At 33.9% G+C, this 18,680-nt stretch overlaps 4 protein-coding genes across 4 annotated transcripts in view; 1 reads left to right on the top strand and 3 right to left on the bottom strand.

Annotated features, from left to right (window-relative positions):
- LOC108730084 (E3 ubiquitin-protein ligase RNF19A) overlaps nucleotides 1-8,429 on the bottom strand; it is a 12,938-nt gene extending 4,509 nt beyond the window's left edge. The window contains exons 1-8 of the mRNA XM_018459572.1: nucleotides 8,227-8,429; nucleotides 5,278-5,516; nucleotides 5,051-5,193; nucleotides 4,753-4,942; nucleotides 4,327-4,638; nucleotides 4,080-4,224; nucleotides 3,822-3,958; nucleotides 3,603-3,700 (exon numbers count right to left, since the gene is read on the bottom strand). Coding sequence (XP_018315074.1) covers nucleotides 3,603-3,700; nucleotides 3,822-3,958; nucleotides 4,080-4,224; nucleotides 4,327-4,638; nucleotides 4,753-4,942; nucleotides 5,051-5,193; nucleotides 5,278-5,437 — 1,185 coding nt within the window. The 5' untranslated portion in view covers nucleotides 5,438-5,516; nucleotides 8,227-8,429. The remainder of the gene's footprint in view (nucleotides 1-3,602; nucleotides 3,701-3,821; nucleotides 3,959-4,079; nucleotides 4,225-4,326; nucleotides 4,639-4,752; nucleotides 4,943-5,050; nucleotides 5,194-5,277; nucleotides 5,517-8,226) is intronic.
- On the top strand, nucleotides 225-3,509 carry LOC108730085 (uncharacterized). Its single transcript, XM_018459573.1, has 3 exons — nucleotides 225-1,094; nucleotides 1,200-1,433; nucleotides 1,524-3,509. Exons 1-3 carry the CDS (start codon nucleotides 975-977, stop codon nucleotides 2,481-2,483), a joined length of 1,314 nt encoding a protein of 437 aa, XP_018315075.1. The 5' UTR covers nucleotides 225-974; the 3' UTR covers nucleotides 2,484-3,509.
- A 1,925-nt stretch (nucleotides 8,430-10,354) lies between the features above and the next one.
- Nucleotides 10,355-11,977, bottom strand: Dhod (dihydroorotate dehydrogenase 2). Its single transcript, XM_018459569.1, has 3 exons — nucleotides 11,831-11,977; nucleotides 11,291-11,687; nucleotides 10,355-11,211 (listed from the first exon to the last, which is right to left on the bottom strand). The coding sequence occupies exons 2-3, from the start codon at nucleotides 11,658-11,660 to the stop codon at nucleotides 10,388-10,390; spliced, it is 1,194 nt and encodes a 397-aa protein (XP_018315071.1). The 5' UTR covers nucleotides 11,661-11,687; nucleotides 11,831-11,977; the 3' UTR covers nucleotides 10,355-10,387.
- Nucleotides 11,978-14,462: 2,485 nt separating this feature from the next.
- Nucleotides 14,463-18,680, bottom strand: part of LOC108730079 (uncharacterized) — a gene marked incomplete at its 3' end in the record, with an annotated part of 36,334 nt that continues 32,116 nt past the window's right edge. The window contains exons 21-22 of the mRNA XM_018459567.1: nucleotides 17,933-18,176; nucleotides 14,463-14,697 (exon numbers count right to left, since the gene is read on the bottom strand). Coding sequence (XP_018315069.1) covers nucleotides 14,463-14,697; nucleotides 17,933-18,176 — 479 coding nt within the window. The remainder of the gene's footprint in view (nucleotides 14,698-17,932; nucleotides 18,177-18,680) is intronic.

Here is an 18,680-nt window from a genome sequence, read left to right as displayed (position 1 = left end):
CGAGCTCTAGACAACCAATCCGCATCGCGGAAAAGGGGCAACAATGAATTTGACTATCGATTATAAAAAAAAAAGAGGAATGATAGAAATGAAGTAGCGCTACGAACTTTTGTGCTAACCCAATATTTTAATGTATCTTGCACGATTCCTTTCTTGTCTTTTTTTTAACAATTAGTCAAGGATCCCTAGGTACAGATAATTATATATGTCCGCGCTTTTGGGGCTCAAAATTATTTTTGCACGCGGGCGGCCAATTCTTTTTGCACGCCTCTGGAGAGGAGCAGAAGGAAGAATATTGATCGAGAGTCGGGAGTAGACATGCGCCCGAGTCTCGTGATATCTTTCTCGCCCCACCCTGCATCGGCGGCGGAGTACCAAGCCCAAGATAGGCGACAATGGAACATGCGTCGCATTGGTCAGTATTGAGGTCCACGTCGCTCAGTGGCAATTAAGACTAACGCGCGCTTGGTGCGCCTAGATCAAGGAAGAAGACTGTGATCGGTCGGTTAGTGCTCCAAGGGCGTGTCGATTTAAAATAAAAAGACAATTATTCTCTCCACCCATGCTGGGGCATCGAACTACGCCAACTACGGTCCACTCCAAATCAGCGCAGAATCGGCGGCGGACGTAACCGGGAAGAGGCAGCGGCACGTAACGAGGCTCATTCAGCGACGGTGATTTCACGGTAGCGAACACACGTACGCATCGTTAATAATTAACGTGTATACGCGTATGCGTGCACGTCACGCGTGTGTACGTGCGATAATTTAACTGCGTAACATCGTCCGCTGTACATCGGTGGGGCGTATCGTCATTCGGCGGAGCACATGCCTTGTTAACGCCGACTGAAGCCAGATAGTTGTGTACCGAGCGAGAGGATCGTCAATAGCACCGCCTAGCCGCGCTAGTGGAATATTGACAAAGAGAGATAGGAGAAAAGAGGAGAATTGCTGAAGAACAAACCAGAAGGAATCATGTCTGACTTGGACGACGAGACCGACACTTCCTGCGGGGAAGAGCAAATTGTCTCGGATTGGGAGATCCGAAAGGAATGGCTCGAAAGTATATTATCGAAGTACTACAAGGGCAAAGCGGTTAGTCATGTAAACAAATGAAATAGATTTATATTGATGCTCGCGTTAAATATATGTACGAATTGATAGCTAACGTCTGATTCGAGCATTGAATGATTTATTTAGGTAAAAGTCTTGGAATTTGACGTAAATTCTGGATGCGCGACGAGCGAGAGTGTGCTGAGCGCTATCACCAGCGTTACGGTAAAATATTTAGCAGCACTTACGAGTATAACGAACAAGCCGAGTGACAAATGCAAAGTGTCCCTTATCATAAAGCAACTCCCCAAGGATCCGTTTAGCCGCTTTTTCGTTACAGAAGGCCAATTCGATCTCCGAGAGATTAAATTTTATACGCAGGTAAGGCGATAGGTAATCGAATAAGATTTGAAATTTTTTCCTGTTTGACGATTTTTTTATGCTGTGATTTTTTATGCGTTTGTATACTAGGTGATGCCAGATTTGAAGGAATTCGGTGAAAGACAACTAGCGAAGATTGATTATGATGGAAACAAAATTATACTACCAGTTCCGAGGTGCTATCACGCTCATTATAGCCCTGCAGGCGGAACAGACGACAGTCCGGTGCCGCCGGAATCAATGCTAGTATTGGATGACTTAAGCGACGATTATTTCACCAGCGTTGAATTTTCGAAAGGATTAACATTAGACCAAGCAATGGCAGCGTTAGACGCCATCGCTCGGATACATGCCCATTCCCTGTCAATGAAGGTCGTAGACGGACAATCTCTATCCGAGCGTTATCCGTTTCTATTTCAAACGGCAAAAGCAACGGATTCGTACCAGCAACTGGTAGAACGCGGTTTACCGCAGCTGGCGCACTTCTTGGAAAGTAGACCAGGATTGGAGACGGTTCTCGAGACTCTGCTAGTTCTACGACCTCGCACTAAAGATATTATTTCGGCTCTCCTCGCTCCGGAGGGTCCGTTGGCATTGATAACTCACACAGATTTTTGGAGCAATAATTTGCTTTTCAGGAATACAGGAATAAGAGGAATACCCACGGAGTGCTACATTCTTGACTGGCAGATGGTCACTTATAGCCGACCGACGAACGATGTCGCATTGTTGTTGGTGAGTTCAGTGCCTACCGAGTTACGGCGCAAGTACACTAAAACACTTTTGGATAAGTATTGGGACAAGCTGAACTGGACGTGCTCATATCTTGGCCTAAATATCATCAAGGATCTAGGTTACACCAGAAAGGATCTCGACAAGGACTATAGAAAGTCCCAACTCTTGGCACTTTTACTTTGCATAGGATCGGTGGACGTCGCACTCGGTGATCCCCTCACGGAACAACGACTGATTGACGTTCTCGAAGATCTATATAATGATGGCGTATTAACGGACGAAGCCATTATCGCGACAAACGAAACTGATTCTTAATCACCGCTGCCACGGTTAGCGTATACACCGAAAAATTAATATTTCTGTCAGGGTTGACTCTAAGCGAAAAATTTTATGTAAAGCAATAGCCCGTTTGTAGTTTAAAGACGCAATTTTGTGTTTTCAACCTAAAAGAAGCTTAAGCCAGCAATAATATGAATGCCGGCACTAAAGAAGACAGTTGCAAAGAAACACTTACGTCAGAAGAATATAGACATTAAAAACTACTCGATTTTGTCTGTTTCCGACAAGATACTAATTATAAGATGAGTGGGATAAGATGGGTCAAGATCGATATGCTTAGAGGATACGATAGATGTCTCAGTTATATATTAATGTAAGCTTTGACAACCTATCAGCTATTATTCCTTAAAAGCTATAATATTTTAATGACTATTCATGCAAGACTCACTTGCAATTTGATGAAAGTCTCAAAAATAAAGTAAAATCGAAAGCAAATTTCCTAGGAGAAACTACGTAAAAAAATTGAATTCTTAATAGACGTAGGTTTCTCCAATGTTCAATTCGGTTTCTGCTCAGATATAAACTGCTAATAGACATCTTTAATGCGCTGTGCCAAGTCGTTAAAGATTTATCCAAGTAGTTGTGATACAATTATTAAGACGGAATCAGCTAGATCCGTGATTAATGATAGGACATATATCAAAGTTATAGAGTATTTTCGAGATATACATATAAAACATAAAACAATTACGTTCCATTTGCCCATATACGTCCCGTGATAAACTTCTTCCGATAATTATTCCAGCGAATGCGCTGTTTTGTTAATGCTATATATATACAATTATTGTACTATCCATTTTCTCTGTATAAACTATATGGATAAAATATACTTCGATGTTATCACGAATAGTAAACAAAGTTCCTATTGCAATTGATACAGACACATTTCTTTTTTTTTCGGCCACAAAAAAAATTCTAACGATCAATTATTTACTTTTCGTAAGACGAGAAATATTAACGAAACATTTAGAATAAATAATACTTAATCATGAAAATTTAGACACAACCATACTATCTGATACGTTAGTAGCTAACTTGCAAACATTGAAAGTAGTACACTTTAATAATTATTAAAAAAATGTTTAATAAACTTACTGATGCAGTGACTCCCCCTGCGATAAAGGCATTTCTCTTGTGCTTGTTGGCCTTCTCATATCTCGTATACAATTTTTGACCTACCCACACCGGTATACCTTAAACACAAAATATATAATGTTTGTAGTAACACATTTTTTTCGATGTTATTCATATTTACACTGTAAATATACATATTTATGCTGTCGCAATATAATCTGTTAATATAGTACAACCAACCTATAATCATAGCTGGAAATGCTATGCCAGCGACGAGACCAATCCCAATTGGTGCTCCCACCAAAGTTCCAAGTTGCCAAAGAATCTTTTTCTTTCTGGACCATGGTTTTTTACCCCAAAAAGTGCAGCCAGAAGGACTTTAAATAAAAGAATAAATAGAAGAATGCATACGTTTAAGTATATTTGTTATATACACATTCATATAGATGTATTTTTTTTTAGATTTTGTATGCATTCATATAACTTTATTCAAAATACCTAAGATAATGAAGATCACTAATCTCTTTCATACAAAGCCAACAAAATTCAGCACCGCAAACTGCACAAGTCATGTGGTTGCAACTTCCATCGTCCATTTTGACGATCAGAACTTGACATCTAGGGCACGGTTTTATGTCATCTCCTAAACAGATCACAAAGTTCAAATATAATTTTATTTATTTTAAATATTAGTTAAGTATTTATTTAAATATTAGTTAAATAAATATTAATTCGTAAGACTTACGGTGTTGAGAATCAGTTTGACTGAAACTTAGAGAAGAACTGCGCTCGTAATATTGAGATCGTTGCGCTCTAGCAGCATCGCACGTTTGGTTAGGATGCCACCGTGCTTTACAATGATAGCAAAAGTATGAATCGCAGCCTGGTCGTTCGCAACGTAATTTTGGACATGAGGCGCAACCACTGGCAATTACAGCAAAACTACAATCTGGAGCAGGGCACCATCTTGCATCAGGCTCAATGGCGAGTACTCTTCGAACCATAAAATCTTCGTACTTCTCTAATTGCGTTTGATCATTCAAAATCATCCGAATATCTATGCAAAAATGTAACACGGAAGATTGTGAGTGATAAGAACTTTTGAATCTTATGAAAATAATATGAAATGTTAGAACAATGTCATTGTTATGTATACTTATAATGTACTCACCATTTGGATGTAATGGTTCTGAACACTCAGGGCAAGCAATATTAACTCTGGATTCAGAAATTTCCACTTTCAGATATTGTTGAAAACAATCGTAGCAACTGCGATGATGGCAAGATTGAATAATAGGAAAAAATTCTACTGGCAATTCGGCCAAACATAATGGACATTCCATTAATCCATTTTCATTACTCTGAAATAATAAAAATAAGATTTAATAATGAAGGCTTATCGATAAGAAAATCTGTGGCTTTTATTCAGCTTTTTGAAAAATGTAAACGTTATTTCGCTTTATTAGTACCTTTCCTGCAGAAGAAAGCACAGAACCTTTGCTAGGAGCACGCTGTAGATCTATATTATGAAACTGGAAATGGCTCGAACCGTTACTTACTCTGGCCTCTCCTTTTTCAACATCTGTTGCTCTGCTGCTTGCTTGATCTTTGGCTATAAAAATGTTTTTTATTTTGAAAAATTATGCTCACTTCCAATTATATGTGTGTATCACAGATTAATAGAACTTAAAGTTACCTTTTGCATTCCTATTACTTGCACTAGGAGTTCTTGCGATGCGTCGACCAATAAGCGGACTAGAATACAACAATCTTCGCAGAGAAAATCGGGGAAATAATCTCCGAGGACGAGGTGGTGCACCATTGCAACCCACGCCATTTTCGTTTTCTTTAAACATTTTGAGAGAAGTATTGGGAAACGTTACGCGTTGCTAGAGAGAGTCATAGTATGCTTCGTAATATTCAGAATGACACGTTCTGCAATCATAGCAAACAATTGTAATTAATTAGGATATCTTAAAATATTAATTAATAAGCAAATTATTATAAAATCTTTATGAAAGCACAACACACACAATTGAATTATATTAATTTTTACAAAAATTATATTTCTTTAAATTATATTGCATAGGGATTAAAATTTATACAGAACATCCGATAAATGTACGCAGCTGTTTAAACAAAATTTTAGAGATATATTATTTCGATTAATATGCTGTTTTCCTTTTTATGTGTATTATATAAATTCAATTACGTAAAATGTGATACGCGAAATATCGGCTCTATTAACAGCATGAATAGATTTCACAAACTTGATACTGCACGCGTGACCGCAGCAATAACAATGATCTCGCTTATTCATTGTCGTTGTCATTCAAGTGATTCATTACAGAGATAATTGAGAACTTAATGAATATCACGTCTCCATCCACGAGACGTTGGAGAAACATTTATACTCAGACCATGTTATAGTTAGGTACACATCAGGATGTTATAAAAATAAAATCAATGATCGAATACAATAAATGCCTATACACGAATAAATTGTACGAATTATTCCGGAATTACTTTTGCCGACAGGAATTTTGAATATAGTCATAACATTCTTTTAAAAAATAATATATTTATTGAATATTACAAAAATATGCAATACAAGTTTCTGTTGTGCACTTTCATATTAAATATTCGTATTAAAAATTAAATTAATGTTTTAAATCTTCGAAAACGAAAAGCTCAAGTGAGTTAACGAAAACGCCGTGTCTGGAAAATATCTAATCTATAACGTCCATTTCTATATGTATCAATGTAGATTAACTTTAATTTTGATTTAATTTATTCGCATTAATTTTTTACTTCTAATTCTTGGAAAAAGTTTCTTGGACTAGTTTCTCAAGTTCTAATTATCTTGTAGAGTTAGGAAAAAAATAAAAAGCAAATTAAATCGAGATTAAAGTTTTACAATTTACATTGATAGAAATGAACATTCTGACAGATTTTATCTGCTACGTCCGTGATAACCGATCTCGCAAATGCGGTTTCATATCTTCGAAAGAGTGGCCGAGGCTAGTTTTTTTATTCCAGCTACGATATATCACTGCGCGCGGTCATCCGGTATTTTTAACACGTTTTTGTCAAAACGATTCGCCACTTTCTCCGGGAAAGGAATGATACAAGTTAAATCGCACGAACGCAATGATCATCGGCGATTTCACCACGTCTATAGGACACATGAATTATGCGTGTTGCAATACTTAAAATCGACACGCACGATCCAAAGGAGAGATCGTATCCCTGCAAACTCTCGCTCTCTGCGATACGCATATTTTTCAGATTGTATCACGCCTCGTTATCTTTCATAAACCGGCCCTGCTGATATAAAATGCATATTATCATGTGCTAAGCATTAGTGACGGATTGTTTTCCTCGTACCGTATTACGTTACACAATTGAATGACGCTTGATAGCAAACTTGAATGACCATTAAAGCAAGGTCTGCTTGAAGAAACTCAGACAACAGTCTAAAACCAAGACGTAAGACATCTTTAATGTCCATTTATACCAACGTAATTTAATTTTAATCTTGATTCAACTAACTTTCATTTTTTTCTAGTTCTAAGAATTAAAAAACAGTTAAAAGTATAAATTGAATTGAAATTAAAGTTAATCTACATTGATAGAAACGGACATAAGACGTCTTTCAGCTTACAAAAATTTCAGTTTTATATCCCGATTTTGGACTTTGGATACTATTGACAAATTACTATTTATTTATACATTCACAATTCGATTTACTAAAATCTTTCGAGCTGTAAATCATTGAACAAACAATATGAAAAATTAATGCAAAATACAAATAAGTGATATAAAATGAATATTAACGGCAAATAATAATACAAATTAAAATAATATTAATATTAATATAGATAAGGCCTCGCAAAAAGGGAAAGTTGTTTCTTACGACGACGATGACGTCACCCCAGTATTTTATTTCAATACAGAATCGCTATCACAAAATTAAGCCAGCTTGATATACTTTCACACTCGTTCAAAAAAAATTTCCACTGGATCAATAAATTCAAACGCTAAATTCGTAAAAAAAATCACTGCTCGACGATTTGTTATAATTGGAATTAGCCGCTCAATCGGATTGGAATTAGTCACGACGCAGCTCGTTTGGACATCTCTATTGCGACGATTTAAACGTGGCATCGTCCATCGCGGGAGAGCTGTCATCAAAGACGCAGCGGGAGATCACGACGACGAAATACCGTCACGCGAACTGTCTCGGGATTTTGCGTTCTCGTGTCGGATGTCGAACGATTGCTACTGACGCGTGATCGAGCGAATGTGCGTACGTACGTGCGACAGAGATGGTAAAAAAATATGCTGACATAGACTCGCACTTTCGACGATTCTGTTTATTCGTCGCCAACGTGCGTCAGCGAACGCCGCGGGATGACGGATGTGCTTATTCCTTTTTTTTTTTCGCTCTCCAACAAGAGAGGTGCTCGAGATAAGGCGCGATTCGTGAAAAATCCCGTCTTATCTCCGTTCGCGAACGCGTCTCGTGGCTCGTGCGCCTAATGACTGGCACTCGCTGATGCAAATGCGAAGGTGCCGAGAGACCGTGACTCGGTCTCTCCCACGACAAGCAATGCGTGATCACCGTTGCCGAGGAAAAGCGTACCTTCGCCGTGCTGTCGAGCGCAGGCCAGTCGATCGCCGAAATAAGCACGGCTCGTCGAGGGTCACCCGGGTCGTATAAAGCCAGCTATCCGCAAAATTTGTTGGTTAAGGATGTTCACTTCGACACAACAGCTGACTGCTTCGATTACGACGGCATTGCGGAAAGGAGTCTGAAATAGATTGATCATTGAAGTAGATCAAAGTAGAGAGAGAGAGAGAGAGATCACAACAATGACTTTGGTACACGCGATAGTGGCGCCGCTCGGCGACGAAGATCGACATTACGCGTAAACGACCCGCGAAAATTTAAAACTGCGGAGGCGACGCGAACCAACAGCAGAATAATTGCATTTAGCAAAAAAAAAACAACTTTGCTATTGTAAGATTCTTTAATACGATTAGTTCTTGTCTTTAGTTCATCATGGATCTAAATGTTTAAAGTAATTATATTAAAGAATCTTACAACAGTTGCAAAGCTGCATTTTCTGCATTTCTACTTCAATTCTTCACTTTTAATGTTTTTTTTCTACTTATTTTCTTTCTTCAATCAACCATATGAAGATTTTTGGCGTATCGAGGATTTATTTGCATAATTGTTATAAATTTAATTTGATCAAAAGAACAACTTTTATCTTTGTAAATTTTAAGTTATAAATTAATTTAATGATGATAAATAGCTTGAACCGACATGAAAATTAGTTATATGCAATAATAAATCAGTTCAATGATTTGTATCTTGTTTTTTTCATATTTAAAAATGATTGTCATAATTATTAAAATTGTGTGTTTTACACGCATACAGTATGCCATCATGTATACATAACAAATAATACTCGTAGGAATTTTATTTTGGTCATTGCAAAAATCAGAAAAAAAGCATGTGTGACTGGTATAATACAAATTGACGCAAAAACTGGTTGTAATGATCAATGCTTACACGGATTGATGTATACATATTTTCATTTTATATAATATATTTCTTAATTTCTAATATATATATATAATATATATATATTAAAGAAATTAAAATATTATGTAGCGCTTTTTGTAAATACATTTTACAGAAATTATAATTCTAGAACATACAGATATAATATAACGTGAATTTGCAAATGTATCGTATAAATATTTATGTAAAACGAAAATGTGTATACTTCAATCCGCGTAAACATCAAACCATTAAAACCAGTTTTTAGGCACTTGTATCATATCAATCACATGTGCTTTTTTTCTAATTGTGATCAAAATAAAATTCCTACAACTTTTATTATATATACATAATGACATACTGCATACATTTAAATATAATTATAAATAATTATGACGATTACTTTTTACATATATGAAGAAAACAAAATACAAATCAGCGATACAAATTACGATTATTATTAAACTGATTATACTGGGTGAATCAGTTGATGAACCAGTTTTTTACCTTACGAAAAAATTATCAACTTAGCGATACAGTTCAGGGCCTCTATTCTTGAAAAAAAAAAACATACGAAATTCTAGAAAAATACTATAGTATACGTAACGTATACTGTGGTATTTCTCTAGACTTTCGTATTCTTTTCGTTTCTTTTCAAGAATAGGGACCCAGATATGAATGCGAATTGCTGGAAAAAGGCATATTTTTAATATCTTGTAACAATTTTCACAACTCAACATCAAACGTACCTATTTTCGCGCTCAAACTAACAATTCGCACGATGTTATCCACGCATCCGATCTGTATCGTTAAGTCGATAATTAGATTTGTAATCGATAATTTTCTTATAGGGTAAAAAACTGGTTCAACTACTCTGATTCACCCTTATACAAATATATACCTCTATATATAGATATACTATATTAAGTATTATTATTGACTTATGACACAGAGAAATTAAAATATATAGAATATTTCCTGTAAATACATACCACAGAACGTTATTACGTAATTCTAGAAACTTTATACATACATAGCGAGCTGGAAGTGAGCTCGAAATAAGTATACATAAGTAGACAGACTATTGATTTAATACAAACATAATGAAAACTCGCATTCAATTATAACAATATAAATGATGTAACAAAATATTATTTACCTACAACAGATTTTGTATAAATTGCATCGAATGTGTATTATTTACGTATATATAAACACATTAGAATTAAAACATCTATTTATTCTCAACATCCTTGCCTATTGCATCAATTACGGAAGAAAAACCGTTGATTTTAAGTATCTCACATAATTCTTTTTTGATTTTGCCAACTATTGGCGGTCCGTGATATATGTACGAGGTATAAAGTTGCACCAGCGAAGCACCAGCTCTTATTTTGACATAAACATCAGCTCCAGAGAAAACACCACCTACGCCAATAATTGGGATGCTGCCACGCGTTCGTTTATACATGTCAGATATCATAGCTGTGGAAATATCTACGAGAGGTGCACCACTGAGGCCTCCGCTTTCTTTCTTGTTTGGATTAATCAAGTTTGTTCGCGTAATTGTGGTATTGCATAAAACTAAACCATCGACTCTAGACTTCTTATTTAAAACTACATCTGCCACATCTTGTCGCTCAGAATCCGACAGATCTGGAGCCAATTTTAAAAGTAATGGCTGTTTACTATCCAATGATTCTCTTGCTGCATTTATTCTGGTCAGTAATTCTTCCAAATTCTTCTTATTTTGCAAAGATCTTAAACCTGGAGTGTTGGGACTAGAAATATTAATTACAAAATAATCTGCTACATCCATAAATCTTTTTATGCCATCAATGTAATCTTGAATCGCATCTTTTGTCTCCTTGTTGTTACCTAAATTCACCCCAAGAATGCCACCAAAATTTTTATTCTCCTTTAATCTCTTGAGGCGATCCCATACAATATCATGACCATCACTGTTAAATCCATATCGATTTACAACTGCATTATCTTCTGGTAATCTAAAAATTCTAGGTTTTGGATTACCAGATTGAGGTTTAGGTGTCACAGAACCTGTAAAAAAGCAAGATAAAATTATCGTTATACCTAAAAATATTGAAGTCTAAGTCTATACTATTGTTATAAATTTTACCTATCTCTACAAAACTAAAACCAATCTTGTGCAATCCTTCTACTGCCTCTCCTTGTTTATCGAATCCCGCAGCCATACCAATCGGATTTTTAAACTGCAAACCCAACACAGTTGTTTGGAGTAAGGTAGGATCATCTGTTTTTTGCTTTGGTACGAGGCCATATTTCAGAGTTTTCACTGCGAGTTTATGAGCGATTTCCGGATCTATCAGTTGCACCAGAGGTATAGCGACGTCACTGTAAAATCTTTCGTTGCCTTGGTAGAGAGAAATGCCACCAAACAGAGCGACTGCGCTACTGGTTACGGTCAATAACGATTTCAGTTTTGCCTTGTTGCTTAATCGCTGAGCCATTCCAATTACGCCGTTCATTCAAGATTATATAAATTAGATTCCGAGCTATCGACACATGTATATATATATATATATATATATATATATATAATATGTAAATACAAATTTCAACTTCATTGAACAAACGAGCTCACGTGCTCCGTACAGATTAGGTTAGATTAGGTTAGATTAGGTAACACAATATTTACTTATTAATTATAGACGCAATCACGCACTAATTTTTACGCATTCTTCCATAAACATAATTATAGCCATTTTTAAATATTTATAACAAATCACTATTGAAATATTCCGGATGAAAACAAATGTATCAATACTATCGACACGAACTACACAACGCTATCCAACGCTGTCGGCCATAATTTTCCATGGTGCAAGCTCGTCACGATGACAAGTAGTGCCAGTACTGCCAGTAGTGGTCTACAAGTCGCAAGTATATCGTCGCCAGGCGCAATGCTTCTCAACAGCCAATCAAAAGCGGTAAGTAATCAGCAGAGTTGAGTAAATAACTTTTTTAAACTAAGTTAATTAGTTAAAGTTACAGCCTCTTGTTCAAATAACAGCCTTGAAAATTTAACTTATTTAAGATACAGTTAATCCATAATGAAATTAAATGAATTAGAAGTTAAGTTAATAAAGAAAGTAATTGAAAAGTTAAAAGTTAAGTTTAGTCCGAACAATTAAAGGAAAAAAAATGACGGTTTTATATAATTTTTTATATTTTTCCTTAAAATGCTAATACGGCTCTCTGATTGGTTCAAGCTTTAGCTTAAGACCATCTCGAGTCTTGAGCAACGTCTATAGATTCCGTACTAAGGCTGTTTGTATATTACTGTCAGTAGTGAAAATCTATAATTCCCGTTACATGTACTATACTGTACTGACAACTGGCAGTAATATACGAACACGACCTAAGATGGCATACTATTTAAATTCGGATGATACCGATGTCAGCATGTTAAATGAGCATCCTCTTTTGAAAAAATTGTTCATCAAATATAATACCGGTCTACCAAGTAGCGGTTAGAAAGACTTTTTAATACTTGTAGACTCATTTTGACGAACACCGTCCAACAGATGAACATTTTGAAAAACAATGATTATTAAACCAAAAAAAATATATAATTATAATCATTTGCATCGGATCATTATATTGGTAAAATCTGTTAGCAGAGAGTATGAGTTAACACGAACGAAATTAGATGCCAACAATATTTAACTTGTATCTACTCGCAAATTGCTAGCATACGATGTTAATATTTTGTTTTACTTGATAATTATAAAATTATATGCAACTATCACATTTTCGTAGTCGCGAGTCACGCATATGTTATAGTTTATTAAAATGATATGTTGATAACAAAACGTAATACGTTATTGATGTAATAAAGAATGCAATTTTATTTACTTTAATTATTCAATCAAATATCAGGATTATAATAATTTTTCATCAAGGATAATTTTTATATGTATAAAATGATATATTGCTTACAATATTGCTTATGATATCGCTTACGATGATGTTACTTTTTGAGTTTTTCTTACAATGATAACTTGTGCTTTATGCGTCCAACATTACTCGCAGGACAGATAAGTACGAAAGGGAGCTTTTCAATATGGCCATGAAAGTCTCAATGTTTACGACAAAAAATTTGCCAGCTAATAGCTGAACAGGATGCTGCGACCGCATAATGATGAACAAAACGTTTCTCATTAATTTCATTGGCAAACAGTGCCAATTGCAGCTATAAATTGAATGTGCGATTTCTCCCATTTGACATTTCAGATAATCACCTACGAAACTATAAAAGAACAACTGTAACAGCAAAGTACTCATCACTGTTATGGTTTTAGTTATCATTACTGCATCATGCGATTTCAATGCCAAGATAAGCTGGAAACCTGAAAAATACACATCTTTTGTGATTACATAATACAAGTAATTCTCTGATACTGACAAAAATTATATGCTATTTTTATTGTATTATTAGGATACTTATATGATACTAAAAAGTCTTCTATGGTATCTATAATACATTATTTGATAAAATTTTAGCTTTATCATTTTTTTAAACGAAAGAGATTTTTGAAATTTATATTCTAGCAGTATAACACAATTCCTATTATGCAAAATAAGTATAATTGAAGAGATATTTACCGATCAGGCAAATAATAAGACAACTGAACAGCATTTGCACGAGTAAAACGAAACTTATTACATTTACCAGAAGTTTCGCATGCTCTATTAAATAATGATGTCTAGACGCCAATTTTGAAAAATCTTCATTTATATCTTTGTTTTTCATACCGTAGTTGATAAATTCGATTTTTAGGAGTTCGATTTGTCCGCAGACATGGAGAGTGATTGCAAGAAAAAGTGTATCACATCCTTAATAAATAGATGTTTCAGTGTTGTATCCAAACAGTTTAATTTAAATTAAGATTATGCTATTAATTATTATTACTTAATAATATAATTATTATTATTAAAATAATAATTATGGACTTAGGAATCTTATATTATTATTTTAATAATAATAATAAGAATTTAGAAATCAATTAGAATCTAATACAAATAAAGTGATGTGAAAAAAAAAAAATGTTTATAGCATTACTACAGTAAGCTATAATATCATTAAAAAGAACATTTATTAAAAATTATATGACGATTCAGTACTTTCAATACCAATAAAAATAAATTCTTGTAAACATCGAATTTAATTTATATGCCAATAGTTAATAAAAATTAGGAGACTTATTGATAAATTTTATAACAAATGAAATGTTTAAAGTAAATTAATATATTTTATAATTTATGCAAGTCTCTTCGATATTAATAATTTGTTTATTACCACAATCGCTAGTGCTGTTAAGCACCAATAGGATATACTGCACCGCAGAGATCAACAAGTATAAATTCGTAGAGAGATTAAAATTTCCTAAAGCCCATGTTAAGGGCACGGGTAATTCCGATGCTTGGTTTTTAATAGATACATTAATTTGGATGTTCTTATTGCCTGCTAGCATAGGCGTCAGCATGAAAATTGATGAAGCCAAATAAGCAAAAAATATGATACTGAAGCAAATCATCCTTCCCATGAAAGCGTGCCGTCGTATGATCGTGCGCTTCTCCTCGGTGTCGATCGCAAAATAATCATTTATAGCAGAAGAGAAATTGCAAACCAAATTGTCGGCATATATGCGGAAGGACAACAGTTTTAAAACTGAGAGAACGGCGCAGAACATAACCATAAGACCATCGAGTTTTACATATGCATCGCCGCTACCGAAATTGATTTCGAGGAATAATACAACCATCATCACGGTCTACACAGATAGGAAACATGAACTGTTTATTACTAACAATAAGTTTTATCCTTTTTTTCATTTCCACTGTGTCCACGGTGCACCAAGTATCTCACTTAAGCTACTCTTAAACTTGTAAGTCGAATATAACCCAGTGAGAAATGACAATGGAATCGACGTCGAATCGACATCGACGTCGATTCCATTGTCATTTCTCACTGGGAAGTGAAACAGTAATTTTATTGCGTTATATATAAGATGAAAATAGAGAACGTACCAAACTGAAGATACACACGATACAACGGACTAAAGAAAATATGTTATATTTTTGTAAGGGCCAAACACCTAATGGTAGAGTTAAGAATTTCAAAGGAGTCATAGCGTACGCCAAATCGTCATTCAAAGACATTATCGTAGTCAAATACAGTTATACGGTTCACAGTCCTCATTGTCAGTAAACGTCGGTCTTTGTCCGTAATACGAATCGATCATTGGCGACATTCTATTTCACATTCATATTTTATTGAAGTACCGCAATTTTAACATTTATTAATGTACCCTGTTATCTTCCAAAATACAGTTATTTCAAACACTGAAAGAAAGAAATATTTATATAAGTAGGATAGGACAAAGATCGAATAGAAGAAAGGGTATTTTATTTTTTTTCCGCTGCATTATTTTTAGTTATTGGCTGTCATTGATCTTCAATACCTTTTAGTATATTTACTTGTTATATTTACTCAGATAGCTAAATTTTGTCGAATTGAAAATAGAGAGATTTTGTGAAATATTTGCTACAAATTTTCTTGATAGAGAATACTAGCAGAAATGACAGAATGTACTATCACGGCAAAAATAAAAATTGGAATAAGTCGCATGTAAGAGGAGAGTGACAGATTGAAGTAGTGGAAAAAGTGTTAAGAAATAAATGCTTCTTTTCGAGTCATTACTGTTTCAATATACGCTTTCTATAAGTTTTGTTTACGCTTCTGCATTATTTTCTTCTTATATTCAATTTACGTTACGATCTTTTTTACTAAAATAATAGAATGTGATGACAAATTGACTACAGAAATCGTGCGGGATTTTTGTAATCATTTAAATTTTATTACATTTTATTTATATTATAATTAAATTTTATAACATTTTATTTATATTATAGTTATAAAATAACTAAGGCCGCCACTCCATACCAGTACTTCATCTGTCATTGATCATGTACAGTAGCCTTTATTTCGATACCATATTTTTATTAAAAATATATAGAATTAATTTAGAATTTAGTGCATCAACTTCTTACAATTAGACGACAGTGTTATCGATGTTAACAATTATATCTGTTTGTTATTTATTCAGACAACCAAATTTATTGAAAGTCAATTTTGCAAAATGTCTGCTACAAATTTTTTTTACAAAGAAATATTAATAGAATACTAACAGAAATATAACAGAATATGTTATTATAGGGAAAATAAAAATTGAAGCGAAATTTGAATTTAAAAATAGAGTGACAGAAGTATAAATGGAAACAGTTGAAAACACAATAAATTAATATATAAATATATCTTTTTTACTTCGCTTTTTAATTTATGCTTTCTGGAAGTTTATGTTGTGGCATTTTCTTTTTACATTCAACATACACTTCGATTTTTCTCTAGAACAACAGAATATGATGACAAATTAATTGCAGAAAACTAGCAATATTTATTATATACAAGGTGTCCTGCAATTTTTTGCCAAGCGTTTTTGTGAAGACCATTGGTGATTATACTTCTTATTTTCATTTTTACGTAAAAATAAATTTTTAGTGCAAAAATTAAAATAAGAGGTACAGCCTGCAATAGCTTTGATCTTGACAAATGTTATCCAGGACATGATCCTGAACAACATTCAAGAAGTTTTAGCCGTCAGTCGAACAACTTGCGTAATGCTAATGCCGGCTGTATTGTAACTTTCGAGCCTTATAACTCGAAAAATACTTAATGAAAATATATTTTATTATAGTGTTTCGGAAAGCTCTCGAGGTAAGCTACAAGAATATGTAATAAAAAATAGTGAATTTAATTTAAGAAATTGAAGGTGACCTTCATGTGACCTTTAAGCGACTATCCAAGGTCAAATCAATGGTACCATTTTATGGCCCCCATACAATTTTGTCTGAAACATTTTCTTGTAAAATGCAAGGGAACGAAAATATTTGGAGTGATAGATTAAAATGGGTCACCCTGTATATACAATATACATATATTCAAAAATTTTTAGTAATTAATATCTCATTAATCACTGCGAAAATTGCAAAATGGTACAGGACTTTTCGACTCATAATCAGTTTAGTCCACTTTAACTGCACAAAAGCGCTTGTCAAAAAATTGCGGAACACCCTATTTTGTAGCTATTTAAATGATATTTATATAGTTATTAAATGATTAATTTTTCATTTTTGCAATCTGCTGTCGGATTATATTGGTAAAATTTAGTGGCAGAACACGAATTTAATACAAACGTTGATGATGACAATCTGTATTCTACTCGAACTGTTACCAAACTGCTAACTTATTATAAATATTTTTCTTGTTCAATAATTATCAAATTGCATGCAATGATTGAATTTTCGCAATCGCAAAGCACCTGTCGTTACAAAATCGTCTTAAAGTAATCTGTTAAAGTGATACACAACGTGTGATGATATTTACTAATGTAATAAAAGCTTATATTATTTATTTTAATTAGTTAGGTTGATTTATTATACGTTATTTTAATTTAATTATTTAATTATAGACATATCCTATGTCCTGAAGTAATTTTACAAATGATATTGTATATGGATTACGTGTATATGGTATTATTTTTTCAAGCTTTTTCAAGCGTCTCTGAAATTACTCGTGCCCTATGTTTCTACCATTACTCGTAGGATGGATAAGTATGAAAGCGAGCTTTTCAATATTGTCATATAAGTCTTAATATTTACAACAAAAAATCTACCAGCTAGCAATTGAACAGGTTGTTGCGATCTCATGATTACTAACGAAACGTTCCTCATCAATTTAGTTGGTAAGTAATACCAGTTGGAGCTGTAAATTGAGTGAGCGACTTGTTCCATTTGACACTTCATATAATCGCCCACAAAACTGTAGAAGAATAACTGTAACAGTAGAGTACTCAGCACTGTAATAGTTTTAGTTATCATTATTACATCATGCGATTTCAATGCCAAGATAAATTGAAAACCTGAAAAACACAATTACACAGCATACAAGTCAACATTCTCTACTATTAGGCATTACTACCATAAGAATGTTGTTAGTTTATTCAATAATTTTGTTATGTCACTGAAATACTAGGAGATTGCATTAGGAAATATCCTGCTGACAGTGTATAAGATTTTGACTTTTTGTTCTGCATGATTTACAATATTCTAGTGGTGTAATGCTTGTTTTACATAACAACTACAGAGCCCATATTATGGAATAAGTTTCGATCGGAATTATTTCGATTTCCTTGCAAAATACAATAGAAATCTAGGCAATAACTCCATCGGAATCTATAATTCTGAATAATTCCATAATATGTATTCTGAAATATTGAATTCTGAGATATTTACCGATCAAACTAATAATAAGACAACTGAACAGTACTTGTACGAGCAAGACGAAACTTATTACATCAGACAAAAGTTCCGCAAGCTCTATTAAATAACGATGTCTTAGTGTCAATATTGAAAAATATTTATTT

The sequence above is a fragment of the Mycetomoellerius zeteki genome, unplaced genomic scaffold, assembly GCF_001594055.1.
Source record: "Mycetomoellerius zeteki isolate Tzet28-1 unplaced genomic scaffold, Tzet1.0 scaffold838, whole genome shotgun sequence".
NCBI classification, from domain to species: Eukaryota; Metazoa; Arthropoda; class Insecta; order Hymenoptera; family Formicidae; genus Mycetomoellerius; species Mycetomoellerius zeteki.
The sequence above is the reverse complement of the archived record's forward strand: the minus strand, read 5'-3'. Positions and strand labels throughout refer to the sequence as shown.

Bases quoted from the DNA above. Each gene is read 5' to 3' on its own strand.
- LOC108730085 (XM_018459573.1), top strand. From the start codon at position 975: ATGTCTGACTTGGACGACGAGACCGACACTTCCTGCGGGGAAGAGCAA. The intron at 1,095-1,199 runs GTTAGTCATGTA...TGATTTATTTAG, and splicing joins AGTACTACAAGGGCAAAGCG to GTAAAAGTCTTGGAATTTGA. The intron at 1,434-1,523 runs GTAAGGCGATAG...TTTGTATACTAG, and splicing joins AGATTAAATTTTATACGCAG to GTGATGCCAGATTTGAAGGA.
- Dhod (XM_018459569.1), bottom strand. From the start codon at position 11,660: ATGAACGGCGTAATTGGAATGGCTCAGCGATTAAGCAACAAGGCAAAA. The intron at 11,212-11,290 runs GTAAAATTTATA...GCTTTTTTACAG, and splicing joins TTTTAGTTTTGTAGAGATAG to GTTCTGTGACACCTAAACCT.